The 19,758-nt window shown below is 43.0% G+C and overlaps 1 protein-coding gene across 2 annotated transcripts in view; it reads left to right on the forward strand.

Moving 5' to 3' along the window:
* rerea (arginine-glutamic acid dipeptide (RE) repeats a) overlaps positions 1-19,758 on the forward strand; it is a 96,896-nt gene that overhangs the window by 46,626 nt on the left and 30,512 nt on the right. Inside the window, exons 4-8 of one of the 2 annotated variants that reach the window (XM_083920781.1) lie at positions 5,758-5,863; positions 7,755-7,851; positions 9,860-9,964; positions 17,495-17,543; positions 18,832-18,956. In XM_083920781.1, the coding sequence (XP_083776907.1) occupies positions 5,758-5,863; positions 7,755-7,851; positions 9,860-9,964; positions 17,495-17,543; positions 18,832-18,956 (482 nt within the window). Of the gene's footprint in view, positions 1-5,757; positions 5,864-7,754; positions 7,852-9,859; positions 9,965-14,483; positions 14,558-17,494; positions 17,544-18,831; positions 18,957-19,758 lie in introns of those variants that run through there. The other variant, XM_083920782.1, reaches the window with a different exon arrangement.

A 19,758-nucleotide genomic window follows, 5' to 3' on the forward strand; every position in this document is an offset into this window, starting at 1 on the left:
CATTTGAAATAAAGGAGAGATGAAGCTAAGGGCAGAGCAATTTTCCCTGTTCATTATCAGCATGGAGTGAAACACAGTGTTGGACGAACTAGACCTCAAGCAGCAGTCATGTGTGGTGCTTGTGACTCTCTAGTGTTTAAAGTGTGCCCGTGGTTGGCAGTATGATCCACCAGTAGTGGCCCTCAGCCCTCAAGTCTTAATTAGACTCATCTGGGAGTTCTGGGTGACTCAACCCCTCTACTCTTTTTCTTTCTTTTCTCCATCTCTCTGCACAATCCCTCCTTGTTTTGCCGAACCTGTTAGCATCCTCAGATGTGTCGCTGCATCTCATCAATGTGTACAATGAAACGACTAGTGAGTCTGACGTAAAGAGATTTATGTATGTCTGCTTGATTCCTTGAAAGTGGGGTTTTAAATTTAAGGCAGGCATGGACGCTCATGATCAAAGGCACACACACACACACACACACACACACACACACACACACACACACACACACACACACACACACACAGACACACACAGACACACACACACACACACACACACACACTAACACACACACACACACACAAAGAGCAACAAGAGCAAATCTGCCCACTTTGAAATGGCTAATGCTCATCCAATCCAACATGGAGCCGGGCTGACAGATGGGCCCAGTGTGTTCAAAGCAGAGGGCGCCGATTTAATATCCACACAGGTCAAGCCAGAGAGAGAAACACCCCTGTGTACGCACAGCTCAAAGGTCTTGCCAGCACCGCCACCACAGCTGGGACTCACCTCACCTCCTCCCTCCGCCTCCCCACACACCCTCTCCATTGGCTCTTGTTGCCAGGCGGGGAAGCAGGTTGCACACAGTTCATTCTCACAAACATTGTAATCAGCATTTATTTAGTGTTATCATATGTGTCTAAGAGAAGGAGGCTTGAGGGGCAGGTTATCTCCTTCCTTCCTCAAAGTAGCCAAGTGCTCACTGTGAAGCCCAAAAGGATAGGTGGATTTCAGAGTGGGATCCTGCTGCTGCTGGCGCTGACAGCCTGATTTAGAGGTGCTTTTCCTTACCTCTGACACAGAGTCCCAGCCTGCCCCGCTCTACTGCAGGGTTGGGAGAAGAATAGTGGTGCTTATCCTGAAAGCCTGTTATTTGTGTGTTTGTATGTGTGTGTGTGCGAGTGTGTGCGAGCGAGCATTGGCTCTTGTGTGTGTGTGTTTGCTCACACAGCATGCTGCCATTTCTTTTTAACAATCTCCTTTGTCAGTCACTGAGATGTCGTAGATTGCGTGAGCACAGCAGATCTTGTACCTCGCCAGTGTACGTTGTCACACATAGGTGTGTGTGTGTGTGTGTGTGTGTGTGTGTGTGTGTGTGTGTGTGTGTGTGTGTGTGTGTGTGTGTGTGTGTGTGTGTGTGTGTGTGTGTGTGTGTGTGTGTGTGTGTGTGTGTGTGTGTGTGTGTGTGTGTGTGTGTGTGTGTGTGTGTGTGTGTGTGTGTGTGTGTGTGTGTGTGTGTGTGTGTGTGTGTGTGTGTGTTCTGTCGTCCAGATGGAAGTGCTTATTGAGTGCTGGTGTGCTGGCAGATATCTCTGTCTCGGATAGAGCAGGAGAAAATAAGGGAGAGAAGGGAAATGAGGAAGCGAGAAAGCCGAGTGGAAAACCCTACCAATCAGATCTGTCATCTTTGTGTGCGTGCTTGTGTGTGTTTATGCAAGTATATGTGTGATCTTCCCAGCCAGCTCTTCCTGCCTCCCCTCTCTAATCTTATCATGTCGGAGCAGCAGATTAGTCCTCCCAGATCTCATCTCTGCCTCCAAATGCCACAATCAGCCTTTTGTTCTTTGGTTGTGCTTACTCTCCCCTTGCGGCTGACGAGGTGAACACTCCCACAATCCGCTCCCCGTGCCATTTTGAGCGTCCGCCTGTCAATGTCACATTGCTACCAGCCCTGATCCACCACTCTCGAACCTCCCCCCTGCCCCTGGGGCGTTAGCTAACTAAGCTGTTAGCTCAGCAGTCTGCTAGCCTAGCTGAGCTGCTTGACATTCCTTGCTAACACTGAGCTGCTGCCGCTGCTCTTGCTTGTGTGACCTCCCCTGCTGTCTCCTTTGTCTGTGTATTTGGGATGTCTTTCCTTCCGTACTTCTGGCTGCCACCTCCTGAAGGAAGTCATAGATCCCGGCTGCTGATGTCACCAGCGAGGGGAGGGTTGGGGAGGGGGGTCACTAACAGGGTTAGCAGAGGAAGAAGAGAGTGTTTGAAAAGCAGAGAAAATAAACAGAGGTTTCCTGTTAACGAGGTGCTCTGGGGGCCTGTCGTGTGGGAGCGGGAGGGTCTGGTTTTGTTTAAAGCCGAAGCTCTAGTGTTACAGTGCGGGGAGAAGGACGAATAGGGCATTAGGTTTGAGGGTTACAGGTTGCAACAACGTTCCCTTAGTTCTGTCGCTGCCTGGCTCGGCTCCGAGGCGGCAACCGTATTGTAAAGGCCACTGTGAGCAGATGTGGGAGAAAGTGTGGGCTCGCTGCTACAGCTGTGCATTCTCCCTAACACTGGACAGTATTAGTGTTGCCATTGGTTTTGAATCGAAAAGCACTGTATTGATTTCACACTCTCTTAGTCGCAAACATAGAATTAATCCCACACTCCGGCCATCTTTTAAGTGTACGCCTAACAGAGCTGGTTTCTTTTCAAATTTAAAGCCTGTTCTTGTTAAAAGGAAAGTCTGCCCTCTGCATTTCCCTCTTCCCCCCCCAGTCTTTGTAGCGGTGTGGTCGTACATAGGGGCCCCAGCTCCAGAGTTGACTGCACACACATGCTGCCACACAAAGAAAACTGCTCAGCCATTATGGATCCAAGGGGCCAGCCACCTTTAGCTAGTCAGAGGGAGAATTAACGGACTCACACAATGCCTGGCTTGTCTTTGCTGCTTTAAGCACAGTGATAAATGCATTGATTTGTTTTGTATTAATAGTGGAATATTGTGGATGGATTCAACAAGAAATATGCTTTATAATGTTATATTTCCCTGTGTGAAACCTTTTGAGTGCCCTGCTATAATCCTAGAATGCCACAGGCCAGGCTGAACCACTGGAGGGAGGAGGGGTACCATTGTGCTCGGCCCCAAAGCATGATTCTCAGATTTATATCTCCTCGATGAATAAAGGGGTAGCCTTGTACCCTGGGGGTTTCAGGAAAGCAGGAGGAGGATAGTTGTAATTTTAAGTCTGAGGAAATGAGAAGGTCTTGCTCCTCCTACCTTAATCCAACCCCTCTGTCCTCATTCTCCCCTCTCTATCTCCTTTGCTCTGCTTCTTTAAACTTTCTCTTTTTTTCTCTCCTCTTGTTTCATTTCTTTCCCTCCGTAGTGGGCTAGTAAGTCTTTTGGCCTCTCTGCAGTGAGCAGCATTCCCAGGGTTTAGGGCCCAGGAGGAGGGAGGGCAGGGCCATGTTTAGCCTCTGGCAGGACAGACAAAGATGGCTGACATTGTGCCGGGCTCAGCTCTCTACAGGCAGCGTGGAATGTCTCTAATCAATTCAGCATTGTGGTTCCTTCTTATATGTTCTCTCTCTCTGTTATTTTCTATGGAAGGCTTATAAAAAAAACCTAGACAATACATCTAGTGTGGCGAGTCTTAGCTGTCTATCATCCCCCTTCATTTTCTCCTTGCGTTATCTACTCATTTTTCCACCCCGCATGTTTATAGCATTGTGATAATTGAAAGCCATGCTTCACTCCCACTACGTGCTCCATATGTTGCACTCCCAGTCTTTTCTCTCCATCTCCCTCCCTCTTTTGCCTGAGAGGGCTTAACGCCGCTGTGAGCTTCTAAACAGCAATCTGCTCGGGAGAGCGACAGCTACTCTATAGTGACGAGGGTGCTGATGATAGCTGAAGTAACATTTGCTCTCTGCTTTGGTTCATTTGCTTGGTTTAAAATAATGCAGGCTCATGAATAAGGTGTAAATAAAACCCCCTTGTGTGTTTGTCTGCGTCTTTGCTTGTGCTCTTTTACTGTTTGCATCAGGCTCTATGTTCCAGTTCTCTGAAATCCTTTTGATTTTGTGGTTTTACAGGCAGGAAATGAAATGTTCAGGTAGCACGTTGGCAACATTTACAGTCTCCTTAAAGTATTAATTATGTATAAGCAGCGGATAACTACACGTTCTGCTGTGGCAGGCAGCTTGTAGTCTAGAAGGCAAAAGTGTCTGTACACTGGATAGACAAGAGGTTGGAATGGGTGGGCTAACTGCTGGTAGGGAGGGAGGGACATGACGTCATTGCACACATTTCTTCATACACGGTATGTCTACGTGCTCAAGGAGTCTCTCTGTGTCTTAGTCCATCACTATGGCTCTCTGTCGAATCACAAGCAAAGTGTGTGTGTGTGTGTGTACGTGTGCGTGCTTGTGTGTGTGATGTTTCCTGTACACTCCTCACAGTCGTCCAGAGCATTAAATGCAGCCGACTGACTGCGTGCCAGCTGCTGTTTAACACGTCCAGGCTCACTTACTCAGCCATTCCTCCTTCCTGCTCAAGGTTGGAGAAGGGGAGGAATGGAGGGAAAGAAAATGGAGAGGTGGTGGAGTGGATGGTTGGAATGAGAAAGACGGACATGGAGGGAGGGAGGGAGGGAGGTAAAGGGAGTGAGGAAGAGAGGAAGGAATGGAGAGAATGGGAAAACCAGAGGTGGGCTTGAGGGTTTAGGGAGGTGATGATTTGCTTGGCTGCGTGTGCTCAGCCTCCTCCCCAGTGACACAACAGAACAATGTACTCTAAAGGCTTTAAATATCTTTACTCTGACCTCATGTTCCTACACACACAGATACAGTTAAGAGCCTGGAAAGAGCGGAAGTTAAACTGTCTGTCTTAGATTACCCTAGACTTTTTTTCCCCTTCTCCCATCTTTTCCATATGCTCATTCCTCCTTTACTCCAAGGGTGGCGTCAGTGGTGGTGCAGGTGTCTCAGTCGGTTAGTGCAGTGCAGCGTAGCCGAGTCCCTAATAAAGATGGCTGTGTCCAATAGGATTGTGTCGCAGTCCGTAACCCAGCCTGGCAGTCTCTCTAATGTTCTTTCAAACCACTGTGACGGTCAGTTGGGTTTATGTGAAGGCACAGTAAATATTTTATAACATGAAATGAAAACACTATTTTGCCCTTTTCATCTCTCACCTCAGCACTGGCCTCAGTTTCTACCATTTTCTTCCTTCTCCCCCTTTCTCCCCTCCCTCTCTGTTTTTTCATTGACTGGCCCTGGAAAAGCTCCTTTCTCACCTCAGTGCTGCCACTTGCTGGTCACAAACGGGATTACAAGCCTTTGCTGACTTGCAGTTTATCAAAAGGCCAGTAGGTGGCAGCACTTAGAGTATTAAGTACACAGCACTGTAAAGGGATACAGTGCCCTTCCTTTAGTAAACCAAGAACTGATATTATTTTAACAATCATAAGTGAGAGTTGTCATTAAGTTAAGAGGAGCCAGAGATTGGTTCCTCTCGCTCCACACTTCCTCCAGCAACGGCCATCTCACTGTTTACTTTATTGAGGCTCTAAATGAGCTGCAATCCCTTTTTAATTGTCTTGGTCTCTCTGTGTGCTTTTTGGCATCAGCCGGTGTGGCTCATAAACAGTGCGGCTGCACAGCATCTCTGTTTGCCATGGGGCCTGTTTGTGACGTCGTAATCAAACAAAATGATGTCTGTTTATCTTAGCGTGGGATCATTTTTTGTCTCCTGCTCACACTCTCCATGTCTCTATGTGTTGCAGAGTAAACGGGACCATCTGCTGATGAATGTGAAATGGTACTATCGCCAGTCGGAGGTGCCCGACTCTGTCTACCAGCACCTGGTGCAGGATCGCAACAATGAGAACGGTGAGATGTGCATATATACAGTACACACACACACACACACACACACAGAAAGTAAATACACTTTCTCTCTCTGCAGCACAACACTCGATTTCTCTCCTTCACAAACACACACCTGCCTCAGTTCTCCTCACTGTTGGAGGGGATATAAGAGCTAGCTGTGAATTGCATCTCAAACAGAAACCAGACAACAGTGTCCCAGGCTGCTGAGCCAATCCCCTGGCTCTTCGCTGTTCCCCGGGTAACACTCCTTCACACCAGACAGCTGCACTGTCGAGTGTTAATAACCCGCAGTGTCATGTGGCCTTTGAGCATACACTCTAGACACCATCAGTGTCAGTGGACTCGCACTCCAACACGTCCACCTCTACAGGAACATAAGCACTGTCACTGTTGTTTAGCAGCTGAATATCTATTCCTGTTGACAACATGGAAATGTCACAGAGATAAATCTGATTCAACTTTGGCTTGTAATAGTTGGAATAATCAGTTCAAGTTTTTAATTTTACAGAATAGTTTTATGTTGATCCACATACCACTATATTGTATTTTCTTTTTTTTATATTAACTTAATAAAGATATTTTGCATTTTTAACAAATTCTTAACAAAGCCATCACATCTCTAAACTGAGTGAGCTTGCGCTCAAGAAGAAGTTATCAATTAGTTACTCATATCCTTCATTAGTATTTTCTCAATCCGTCTATAAGCCTTACATAAAATAAGTGTTGACTTCAAAGTGTTTGATTTTTTACTTTGCTGACGTGGCAGAAAGCGCTCAGTCTCACTTTAAACAGTTTGCTAATGTCCAGACACTTGTAGTTTGATTTTTGTTTTGTATTTAGTTTTTAAAGGTATGCATTCAGTATGTACTGTAATATATTACTTTTTACAACAAAATTAGCGTGTATGCGTGTGTGTGTGTGTCGCGTTCAACATCACAAGTACACTGGAAACAGAGTCAGTTAACACTAGAAAGCAGCATGAAGGCCAGTGAAAATGTTATGGTGTTTAATTTCTATATTTATTTATCTATTACTTATCCAGTCTCTCTTTCAAACCCGGTATCTATTTAACTCATTTGGAAACAATGTTCGAGCACTGCTTGCACGAAGATGGACAGACTTTGTGGCCAAGATGTCCGACCGAGGTGACGCGTGTCATTGTATTGTACCGGAAAAGTGTCAAAGATTAGATGAAGCATGACGCACTCACCTGTTTACAGTACACAGCCAGCTCAACATATACAGTTTATTGTGTCAAACAGACGTGTAACCGGCGAGCAAATGCAAATGTAGTTACAGTTATAACTAAGCAGGGTGTTTGTTAGTGTTTTCCTTCTCTACAATAATCCAAGCATCACTTGAGTCAGAGGGAAGGCTTTAGTCCAGGTATGTCATTGAGATTATCAAGCAAAAACTCTGTATGCTGTTACCTCTAGAAGCAGCTTCAGTGCAGCACAGTGCCCCTCTATCTGCAGTCTGTCCTTGCAGCAGGGACGCAGGATTATTAGAATCGATGTCACAAGGCAGGAGCGCAGTGGCCACAGCACGCCACAACTCAGGTCATTTGTCAAAGACTAGTGCCAGCCCGTCTCGGTGCTGCCGATGCGTCTTAACCCCCGCTAGGGTCATTTCACTTGAGAACTGAACATCATGTCCTCGCCTCAGGGGACCACACTTTATTGGCTTTATTGAATTATGTGGCGTAATATTGACCTCCGCAGAGACACTTGTTACTTGCACAGAACTGTGCTGATGATTTTCATTCGTAAGTTCAAATGCCCAAGCTACTTTATTATTCCTTCTTGGTCATAGATGAATGAGTTGGGTTGTCTTTGGCATTATATATCATGGAAATATGTATTCAGTACAACTATGTTTTTTCTTCCTCCAGACTCTGGCCGGGAGCTGGTCATCACAGACCCAGTGGTCAGAAGTCGAGAACTCTTCATCTCTGACTATGTGGACACTTACCATGCTGCTGCTCTCAGGTAAACAAATGCACTTACAGTATACTTGCTACATACAAACAATAAGACTGGGAGCTTTGTAAACTTGGCAGTGGTAGGAGATAAAAGCACGTAATATTCACCCCTAAATATCCAGCGACATTGCGGCTGCTGCGATTGCCATGCTTGCATCTATGGCACAGGACCCCCGTTACACTCAGCTTTTATTTATGATTTATTGTTACATTTGCTTGCTGAGTTGACAATCAATCAAACAAAAAGTCCTGTGGCCATGAAAATCTGAATTTAACTGAATTTGCAGCCCACGGGCCAATGGTGGCCCTCCACCTTTTGTGCTTTCCCCCAAACCTGACATGAAATACATGCATCATATTTTTATCATCTGCTGTCCGTCGTAATGCTTTCACTTTCAGTAGCTCACACATTTAAGAAACTTCTCAGGCTACTGCATTAAACTGTACCCCCAAACAAGCGCCTGTTAGGTTAGGACTGACCACTTGTAGAAAGCTACTAGTTGCATGGCAACTAGAGGGACCTTGCGAGTGTCATAGGAATTGCGTTCCTCCGTTATCAATGCTAGTGCCATTAGCTAAAGTTAGTTATTCAGTCACTTATTCTGGCTCCATAATTTGGCACTCAGTCATCAAATCTTTGAGCACTCCTGAGTTAAAGTCATCCATATGGGTATAATTCTATTTCATAAAATAATATTTTACTGGGCAGTTTTGTGCTATTACACTAACAATTCATCATGTAAGAAAATACTGTTTTGATGTACTCAAACAGACCAATAACAAACACCATCTGTGTTTTATTAGATCCACAACTGCTGTAAAATACTCTCCTGCTGTTATCCAGATTCAGGAATAAGAAGAATGACTCTTTACTACAGTGTATCTGTTTTTCTAAACCATGGCAACACAATACTAATCTGCAGTCCCTCAACCACCTTTAAAAGAAAGCCCAGCAATGTTTATATTCATTTAAAAATGATATACCATGCTTTACTGCTGTGAGCAGGTGCTGTAGAAATATCCCAGATGATGCAAAGCCATAAATGGGACGCATGCCTGAGGCCGTCTTACATTAAAACATTGATTGAAATGGCTGTGCCCCATACGCACACCTGTCAGAACATGAGCCCCAAGAGTAAGACTTATCGCACTCACTCTCTCTGTGCTTGATGTCAGGAGAAAGGAATAGAGGCTTAATCGTTTTCTTGGTCTGAAATGAGATATTGTGTGTTCATTCTGTGCTCCTGCCTCTGCCTCTAAATCCATTCCTGTCTGACCACCCCTCCCACCTCTCGCACTTCCCCTTTTCTTTAACCAAAACCATGTGTGAGCGGCACAGCGGCGGGCAGTCAAAGCCATGTCTCCCAGAAACCACTGATTTCAGGGCAAATTAGCTGCAACTTCTGCTACACAGAGCACCCTTTGATTTGACTTATTTTCCAGGCTTTAGATAAACGGGACAGAATTCCAGTGGGATGCTGTAATGCCGCAGCTCTCCGAAGACAGCCCTCCTTAGCGCCGTTTTATCTTTTCAGGGGGAGGAAGATACTGTTTCTTTGCAAGGCAGCTCAGCTTTGTATGTCCATGATATCTGTGCTTTAGATAAAGCCAGAAACCAGGATGCTGGAACAGGAAATAGTCTCAAGATGTGGTCAGAGCCTCTGCCTTCATGGGCTCATTGGGGTGTAATCATATCGGAGAGGGAGGGAGGCACACAGGTTGAATTCCTGTCCAGATCACTGCAACATCTGTCCCCCTTCGCCTCAGCTGCAGCAGACGAGGCAAGGCTGACACGTTCAGCTGGTGTTTATGGGTTCAGTAGCCAGAGCCTGATGTTTCACCGCAAAGACAGCAGGCACTGACAGCCAGGCACTACATACCTGCTGCTGTATTTGTCACCTCCGATAGATGAACAACCCCAAGAGCTTCTAATTAGGGCCATGTCTGCTCCTGCTAGGGTATCACTTTGTCATGTAGTTGTTTTTGTCTAATAAAGCCTGTCTCCTTTCTCACAGGGGGAAATGCAACATTTCCCATTTCTCTGACATTTTTGCTGCCAGGGAGTTCAAAGCCCGCATCGACTCCTTTTTCTATATCCTCGGATATAACCCAGAGACCAGGTGAGGAGCTTTCTGTTCAGTCGATTCCACTGATGCAGTCCCCGTCTTAATCCTCTCACAGGCCACACATGCTGGGTCAACTCTCCAAAACTCTGTGTCTAACAATTTTAATTCAAATAATGTTGCAACCGACAACTATTTTGTGAAAAATTACTATCACAATTTCTTAAGCACAAGATGATATCTTAAGAATTTCTTGTTTGTTTCCAATTAAATGTGCAAAATCCCCAAACATTCAGTTTAATATCACAAAACACAGAAATGCAGCTCACAATTTAAAGGCTATAACTAGCTAATGTTTAGTATTATTACATTATTACTTGAATAATGACTGAAACGATAGTATTATTTGACTGTCCGTTTGATGAATCAGCTAATTGTTTATGGGTAGGTTCAATTTACTTACATTAAAAAATATTACCATATGTTATAACTGAGCAGGATACTGATATAATGCAGTTAAATTAATATCATAGTTATTACCGTACAGTACATCCCTAGTAGGATTAAATAGTGTTTGTTGGCACCAATAGGCAGATTCAAAATGTCGTCAAGTTAAAAAAATATTAAGTATTGAGTTAGAAATATTGGGGTATTTGTTGTTGTTTTTTGGGGGGGTTTCATTCAGCAATAGTGGAATACTAGTGAATACTATTAAGACGTATGCATTTCTTAGGAAAGGAGATAAAGTTAAATTACTTCCATTACACATGAGCTTTTTTGGCTTTGGTAACACAGTGTTATGTTTAATGATGCTTTCTGCTCATTACTGCTGTCAGTGTTATCAGTGCACAGAGAATGGTCTTAATGTGGTGTAATTATGGGGAATGAGCCGGGGAAACCCCCATGGCTTTATAATTTTTGGGGCGTTTGTCGATATTTGTCAAATTACACGTCAAGCTTTAATTGCTGATCTTTTGCGTTAACCTCGGCCAGTTTCACAAAGATATTTCAAACTCATCTTACTGTAAGACCAGTCTTAGACCAGGTATTTTGCTGCTGGATTAGTCTGGATATTTTAGCCTCTTTTAAGCCTAAACAGTTAGCCACTCTGCCCCCAGGCTTACTGTGAGCTGTAATTAGTGTTATTAGTGACACCTTTGCTTGTCAAAGTATCTGCTGTGAAAAACACCTGACCTCTCAAAATAATAATGATATAAAACCTTTTTGCTCATCATGTCTGTGGCAACGTTGATCATAATTCTAATAATATTCATAATAATTTTGTTTTGGGTTATCAGCAAAATTAAATAAGATTGTAGTTACATTTTATACGGATTTTTGATACTGTGTGCTCTCCTGTGTATTCTCTATTACACTGACAATAACGATGTCTCCCACAGTTGAGTTCTTATTATTGGTGCTGATGTGCTGAATTTTTTTATTTTAAAATAGACTTTAAGGTTGTTTGTGATACCTAAATCTATTATAAATCCTAAATTAGAGAGGGATCACCATAATGAGCACAAGCTGTATTCTACTTTATTTAATGATGGGCTCAAATTGTATCTAGAGAGAGAACAGCTCATTGACAAAGAGCAAACTGGGTTTTGTAAGTCGAGGTCATGTCTTGATCATATCTTTTTACTGTCTACAATTATAGCTAACAGAATTAGTGAAAATAAGGCTACATATGCATACTTTATTGATTTCCAGAAGGCTTTTGATAGGATCAATCGGCTTTGAAAACTTAGATGACAAACCTTCATCAGGAGTGACACTACACTACACTATCTGCAATTTATATAAGCGATCTGACCAAACAAATTAAATCATTAAACTGCGGGGTTAACATGTGGAAGTGAAATGATAAGTATTTTTCTGTACACGGACAACATAGTTTTACCGTCACCATCTGTAGACAAAATGCAGCAGATGCTCTCGTAAATAAATGTGTTGTTTATTAATAGAAAGAACTAAAATAATTCACTTTATAAAACCCTCAACTACCCGCAGTACCTACCAGTTTAAAGTTAGAAAACACAAGCTGAACTATGCAGACTCGTATAAACATGTTGGTTTCTATATTGAAGCGTTTCATTAAAGGTGTTCAGGTTCTTTCTGAATCAGCACATAGAGCTCTGGGAGGAATAAATGGTAAAAGTAAAAATGTGAAAGATGTGAGTTTCCAAACATATCTTAAACTAGTCCAAGCTTGTGTGTGTCCTGTACCTTATTAAACTGCTGCGGTTCGAGGCCTTAGAAATATCTCTGTGTATGAATTAGTGCAAAACAGTGCCATAAGATATTTTCTGGGTGTGCACAAATATGCACCAGAGTTGGTTATAGTGGGAACCATGTGAGGGAAGATATGTGTTGCTCGGTTATGGAATCGGTTACTTGATATGGATGAAAATAGATTAACCAGGAAAATATTTCTTTTGGATCAACAAATTCTGGGTTCTTGGTCTAAAAATGTATGCGCATTGTTGTGGAACTTTGGGTTTAGTGAGGCTTTCTTAAGTAATGAAAAGGTTAATATTGGTTTGTTTAAAGAATCCGTGTTAGCTAAGTACATCAGCAGTGGGCTGACGATATACAAACTAAACCTAAAGTGCATGTTTTCGCGATGAATATGGGTTGTATATAATTATTCTAAAAAGCAAAGATCTCTTTGAGCTCAGTGAGATCTGGTGTTTTACCGACGGCTGTAGAAACTGGACTGTATGTTAATCTAGAAGAAGCAAAGCAGATCTGTCCCATGTGTTGTTTAAACAATATAAAAATCGGCTCCATTTAGTTTTTTTCTGTCCTTTGATATGTACTGTTCAGTCAGATATTCTGTAAATATGGATGATGCACAAAAACTGAGATGGCTGTTCACATCTGAAACATATAAGTTCATTTTTCTATGTGAACATGTGGGATACGGTTTTTGTGATTGATGTTTATTTTACACGTTTACACATTTAATTCACAAGCAAGACCAGAAGATGTATTTTAAATAGTGGTTTCTTGTAATTCCATGTTGGATTAAAATAATATTCATAGAAATATGAATAAATGAATATTTACCTGCTCAGCTGGTCTTATAATAAGTGTTATAATGACTTTTATTCAGGTCACAATGGAAGGTCCATAGTAGTAGGGGTTATCAACTTTGAACAGGGACGGAGGGAGGTTGTATGTGCCAGCAGGTATTTTGTTTAACTGCAAAATTACTGTAGATAATATTCAAGTGCATTGTAGTTCTTGTGCTACAAGATAATGGCAAATTTCATGGCATATATATTTTTTTCCAACTTTATTTGGATATTAAATAATTTCAACTCATTATTTATTATTTACCTTTGTGTGATGTATGTTTTATAAAGTTGTCCCTCCACTTTGACAATCGGAAAAAATGTGTTGGTTGATTGTAATCAGAGGCGGATTAATGCACAGGCTGGCCTAGGCTGCAGCCTAGGGGCCCCAGGTGTGCAGGGCCCCCGATTGCCCAGACTATTTTAATTTGCTACAATGGGGCAAAAACGTGCCGCCTATTGGGGCCCTTAGAAACATTAAGTCACTGATCACATTTACCCAATCAGCTGCCATCATGTGGCGGGGTTCATATGGTCAGTTTTGTTGTCAAATGAAAGTCACTCACTGTTACTAGACAGTACAGCGGCGAAATGTGAAAGTGGAGAGCGGGAAAAAAAAGCACAACGCCTGAAAGAACAGTGGGACCAAGATCTACTAAAGACAATTCCTAAACAACCTTTTTTAAGGTTGCGGACTCTTCTCCTGTTCTAGCTGTTTTTTTTCTGATAAAGCATGATTAATAATGTGTGTGGGGGGGGGGGGGGGGGGGGGGCAGAAAACAGTAGCCTAGGGGCCCCTAACAACTTTAATCCGCCACTGATTGTAATTAATAAGCTTTTGAATTAATTTGGGTGCCCGATCAAATTTGGAGTGTTTCACGTGTTGCAATGACGGCTGTCTTTGTTATTGGCACCGAGGGTTGCCAGTTGGGAACCCCCTCCTTCAGGGCCCTGTTCAGTCTCAGTCTTCCCCTCCCTCCCTCCCTCCTCCGCTCGCTTGGTATTCTGAGCGGGCTGTCTGCAGCCTTTGCAATTTCACTCGTGTTTATTATGGCGCAGACATACGAGGAGAGATGAATTCCGTATCGTGTGTGTGTGTGTGTGTGTGTGTGTGTGTGTGTGTGTGTGTGTGTGTGTGTGTGTGTGTGTGTGTGTGTGTGTGTGTGTGTGTGTGTGTGTGTGTGTGTGTGTGTGTGTGTGTGTGTGTGTGTGTGTGTGTGTGTGTGTGTGTGTGTGTGTGTGTGTGTGTGTGTGTGTGTGTGTGTGTGTGTGTGTGTGTGTGTGTGTGTGTGTGTGTGTGTGTGGTCGCAGCACATGCTCAGTAGTGTCTAAATAGAGGAGCGAACCGAGCTCGCGACGCTGTACGTACAGGCTGAGGTCACAGCACAAGCTCAGTTGAATACCTCTCCGGAGCGAATGCGTGGTTCTCCATTTTGAGCACCTAGAAATAGGTGGGAGAGAGAGAGAGAGAGGGGGGAGTTTTATTCCAACGAGCATTATACACACACAGTGTCACCACCCAACCTTAGGGCTCGATGTCAGAAATGGACGATTTGTTCAGTCCCCGGAGGTAGGTTTGCGATCATATTCTCGTGCCGTTATTAAGTTGCTTGCGCGAGTGTTGTCTTTACGTCCACTGAGTCCCGTTTCCAACTGTGTGGTGTTTTGGCGAGCTGTCCGCGTCATGTCATTGTGTTCACCGGCTGTGTCTGTGTCGGGGGGAGCACGATGAGCGAGTGTGCACATTGTGTCAGCAGCAAGAGGACGGTGATGCGGTTGAACATACAGGCTGTCATTGCAGAGCACATACCGTTACGTTGTTGCGCTACAATAACGGAAATGCCGCCGTATCACACCTTTATTAACATGTTGCAATCAATGCACAGATACATGCATACTGTTTGCGATGCATCCGCGAGTGTGTGGGTGATAAAAGGTGCACCCAGTAGGCTTTACATGGCGTTTATAAGACCCGGAGAGGCTAACGTTACTCCATTTTGCAGCTCCTGTTTACAATCGGGACGACATGGCGTATGGAGCGACGCTGCTCTGCACACAAAGCTCAAACGTGCTCTCCTCGCCGCTGCGACCAGCTGTTATGTGTACACGCGTCATGGTAGTTAAATACCATCAAAGTTGGGTCTGTTTTTGCTGTGCTGCAATTATGTCAGTGTGCCACGGACTCGCGCCGTGATTGGCTGAAATTGATGGAGGGGGCGGGGCTATCCTTGATTGCACACACACACACACAAAGTTGACCAGACTGTTACGTTGTTGTTTGGGTTTAATAAGTAAGCCTGTAATTATGTGTGCTAATGCAAAGTGAGATCTGAACTTGAAAGGCATGTTTACATTGTTTATTGTGCGGCAACAGGATTTGTGCAGCTTAAGAAAAAAATAGAAGAAAAATTATTACTATAAGTCAATATTACAACTATTGATTATTTTGGATCGTGCTTGATATTAGCCTTTCTTATGTACATTAAGAGTCAGGGAATTGAAAGACTAGCTTCTGGGTCTACTTTTCCATCAAGATATTAAAACTCTGAACACGGGTATTTGCTGGACATGTTAGTATTGCCTATATAGCCGTTTATCACATTCTGGTTTGTGCTGTGCGAGTTCAGGCATACCTGCAGTTTTTATGGAGACTCCTGAGACCTTCCTGCTGCGATACATCTGTATTCTGCCTCCTCTCAGGACCTGCAGCATTCCATCTGAATGTCGACCGTCTGCTCTCACGATTTGCCTTCGTAATACACGGCTGTCTTCAGATGCCGTTCTTATTGTGGTGCACAGGTCCTCATTTGTCATCCTTACAGCCTCCTGCCAAACCGACCTGGCCCACTGCACATGTCAGGAACACGGTTTTATAACTTTTCCCTCAGCAGGAACACAGGCTAGATTCACATTCACTTAGTTAGTAGACTACATGCAGAGGTTTATTTGTTCAAATCCTTCAGCACTGTAGGTTAAAACTATATCTCTAGGCATATGCTTTTTAGACATTCTGTTTTTAATAAGCAAAAAAATTCAGTTTTAACCTTTGTTCATCTCCAAAAAATCCCAAAAGTTAATTATTAGTAGGGCCGCACGATATGAGGGGAAAAATGCGCTAACATTGAATAACGTGATAACGATGTTAAAATAAATAAAGCATATTAAAGTGTACTGAGCTCGGACTTTCTGATGTTTTCAGTATACTGCTTAGTACTATAAGTTGCTTGCTAAATTAAAAAAAAAAAAGCTAGGTAGTACTAGGTGGTAGCAAGTTTTATGCTACTCACTTGTAATAACTGTCAAAACTTTCAGTGAAGTAATGGCAAGAAACTCTGCTTAAAGTAGGATTCAAGTGCTATGAAACGATTATGAAATCATTAAAAATCTAATCTGAAGCGCTGATGACGCAGGAAACTACCCTATTTTATCTTTATCAGCCCTATTAATCACTGCAGGCTCTCACACGCTGCCAAATTCGGATTATTTTGCATATAGTTTGTTTTATCTGCTCAGAATGTTTCTGTTTTTCAATGAAGTGAAGTGTTTCGACGTGTTCTGGCAGGCCTGAGGTTATCTACTGCGGCTGAAATTCAGTTTTTGGCCTGCGCTGATATCGTGTGCGCCAGTACTTCTGTCAGCCATAGTTCATCACAGTATGGATTACTCCTCTGATCGCTCTCTGCTGTCTGAGAGGAGGCGGAGGTCTGTTTAAGAAGGGGAAAGCGGAGTTTGGTCAAAAATGTCTTCGTCATAGTGTTTTGCGGTTGGAGGACTGTAAAGAGACCGGAGGGCTGTGGCCTCTCAGGTTTCTGCCAGGTCTCCGTGATGGAGTGCGAGCTTCTCTGGGTGCAAATCACGCTGACAGATTCTGGGCCGCCCCGTGCTCGGCTGTATGAAAATTGGCGCTGTTACCTAGGCAACAGAGGGAAAGGCTTTTCAAAAGGAACATCTTGTCATTTTCTTTTAATCCACTGCAGCTGGAGATTCAGAACACTATTATTAAATTGCAGTTGCTATGGCTACCAACATTTGTACCAGCAGCCGTTTCAGAGGCGCTCGCCCTGCATATCCAGAGCCAGCTCCCCCCACCTCCACCTCCATCCCCCTCCTCCTTTTAGGGGATTCTGTTTTATTGCTGCATCCACAATATCAGGCCTGTAAATGTGCTCAGCTTGCTGTGCAGAGGCAGGAATATTCTCCTGACGACGTTATTTGCTTTTCAGAATAAAACACTGTGTACTTTTCTCACATGCCTGTAAAGTCTTCAACAATAGAAAGTAGAGCCCTTGTCCCCTTGCACTGCATTTGATCTTGTCCAGGTCATGAATTGTTAGTTTTCTTTTCTTTTGAACCTTCATTCAGTTGGGAGACCCAGTTGCAACTTTGTAGTTCGTGCAGTTGTTAAGCTGATTCCACAGGCATAATGTCGACAGATTTCTTTCAGCTGGCTTTGAGATGTTGCCACGTAAATATTTAGTTTCAATCTGCTCTCTTTGTCTCTTCTCAGGCGACTAAACAGCACACAAGGGGAAATCCGAGTGGGACCCAGTCACCAAGTAAGTCATTGTACAGCACCACATCATCACCGAGATTTTGACCTGAGAGATTTCTCTAGTGTTGGTGAAACTCTGGAAACAGCATGAAGCCTCTTTGTTCCAAACTTGTTTTGGCTGTGTGGATCTCATTAACACAAAAATAAATTAAATAATAAATTGGACATCTCTCTCCTCTAACCTCATAGATGCAATTTAGTCTGATTCATGTTAACATCTGTCCTCCAAAGCTTACACAGACAAAGATACACCTGGATATAGTTTTTTTTGTTTTTTTCTCATGCTTTCAGTCAGTGTCAATGTTATACTTTATAATATTCAGGGTTATCTACCCTTTCTTTTTGGTGCAATGTAAAGTCACCATTGTGCGATACCTTTGCGTGAGAATACTTCCTTTGATATTAAAAAAAATGGCCATTAAAAAAACAGTTTGTTGGATATCTCCATAGTAAACCAGGGCTTTTTTCAATGTGAAAAGTTGTATTTAGGCGTTGTGGAACTTAATGTGAAGTGTGACACAACAAACAAACAGTCTGATTGTTCTAAACTGATTATCAGTTTGATACATTAGTGTTTAATTCTGCAGCGCTCACCGCCGTGAACATCCCTGAGTCAGGCAGGTGTCTGTGGGCAGTTCACGTGTGTTGTAACAGTAGGGCAGTTGAGTGTTATCTAAACGGTTAAAGTCAGTTGAACAGGTGTTACTGGCAGTCACCTGTGTTTTCATTACCTTAGGTTCAATGTTTCACTAAAATTACAACATTATTGGTTTTGGCTAGACAACATTAACTTGAATGTTCACTATAACGGAAAAAAAGGATATTTGATGCAGGGTTAAAACTAAACAAAACTTCCATGAAAACAGTTTGACTTAAACATTTTGAGTTGTAGTCAACTAAAACTATGAAGGATAAAAATCACTAAAATGTGACATAAACTATTAAGCATTTTTCATCTAAAGACTAAATCTAAATTAGATGCCAAAATTAACTTAATTACTTAAACAAACTTGCACGGGTTTAGATTTACAAGTTATTTATGTCACTGCCAAATTTAGGGAGGAACTGCTCCATCCAAAAAAAAAAAAAGGCATCTACGTACTGCAGTTCTGTGTTGTGTTAAGACATTTAATCACTGTGGCTGTAACTTGTCCCCGCTGTCCCCACCCGGCCACTCAGTAAAAAGTTGATGACAGGGGGTTGAAAGCCGATAGTTTTTTTTTTTTTTAAGCTGGCTTGCTATTTGTAGTGTGACACCATCTGTCCCTCTCCTTCTCCCCGGACCTAATTAGGCCAAGCTCCCTGAGCTACAGCCTTTCCCCTCTCCTGGTGGCCAAGCCGTGACCGAGAACGAGGAGCTGGTCTGGATGCCAGGGGTCAATGACTGTGATCTTCTCATGTACCTCAGAGCCGCAAGGTGAGCCCAGAGAATGGCACTTGTTCAGACCTGGCAGGGCTTCAAAGGGAGATTGTTCTTTCAAAAATATGTGAGCCCAAAATGTGCCTTGCCCACACTGCACTGATCAGAGTGTAGCTGCATAAATGCAGTACTTTTTGTACTCAAGATCAGTCGACCCAAATGTCCATAAATGTTTGAAGTGTGGCGCTTAATGTTCCTTATTAATGTTACACTTCATCAGGTGGTGTATCATTCATCAGTGTTCCTTGATATGTTGATGCAGTGAAAGTGATATGTGTTAACAGGTTTCTGTGTTATGCAGTAGTCAGGGCCACGGTGTAATTAATCACAATCTGTCACTGTGACAGGCAGTGTTGTAGAAATTCCTTCAATGTCTATATTTATCCATCATATTTGTTTTCATGCTTACCAACTTGATATAGACCCATACTGAGGTGTGTGTATGTGTTTGTGTGTGTTAAAGCTCTGCTCTGTAAAAATGTTGAAAGTATTTTTTCTTTGCTAGAACGAGCAGCTAGGAATTATTTTTCAAGGACATGCATTGACTGCAGAGTAGTCAATATGGTTATTAATATAGGCCTCTTGCATGCCTTATAACAATTTAACTGATTAATCATTTGGTCTATAAAACACTAGAAACTGAAATTTGCACTCTACTCTAGAGCCCGAGATAACATCAGCAGATATTTTGTTTTGTCTGACCAAAAGTCCTAAACCCCAAATATTACATTTACTACAGTGTAGAAGACCTGGTCGCCAATGCTGCATCTCTTCTCCATTCATTCCCAAACTAGCTAGG

This window comes from Echiichthys vipera (genome assembly GCF_963691815.1).
Source record: "Echiichthys vipera genome assembly, chromosome: 9".
Taxonomy (NCBI): Eukaryota; Metazoa; Chordata; class Actinopteri; order Perciformes; family Trachinidae; genus Echiichthys; species Echiichthys vipera.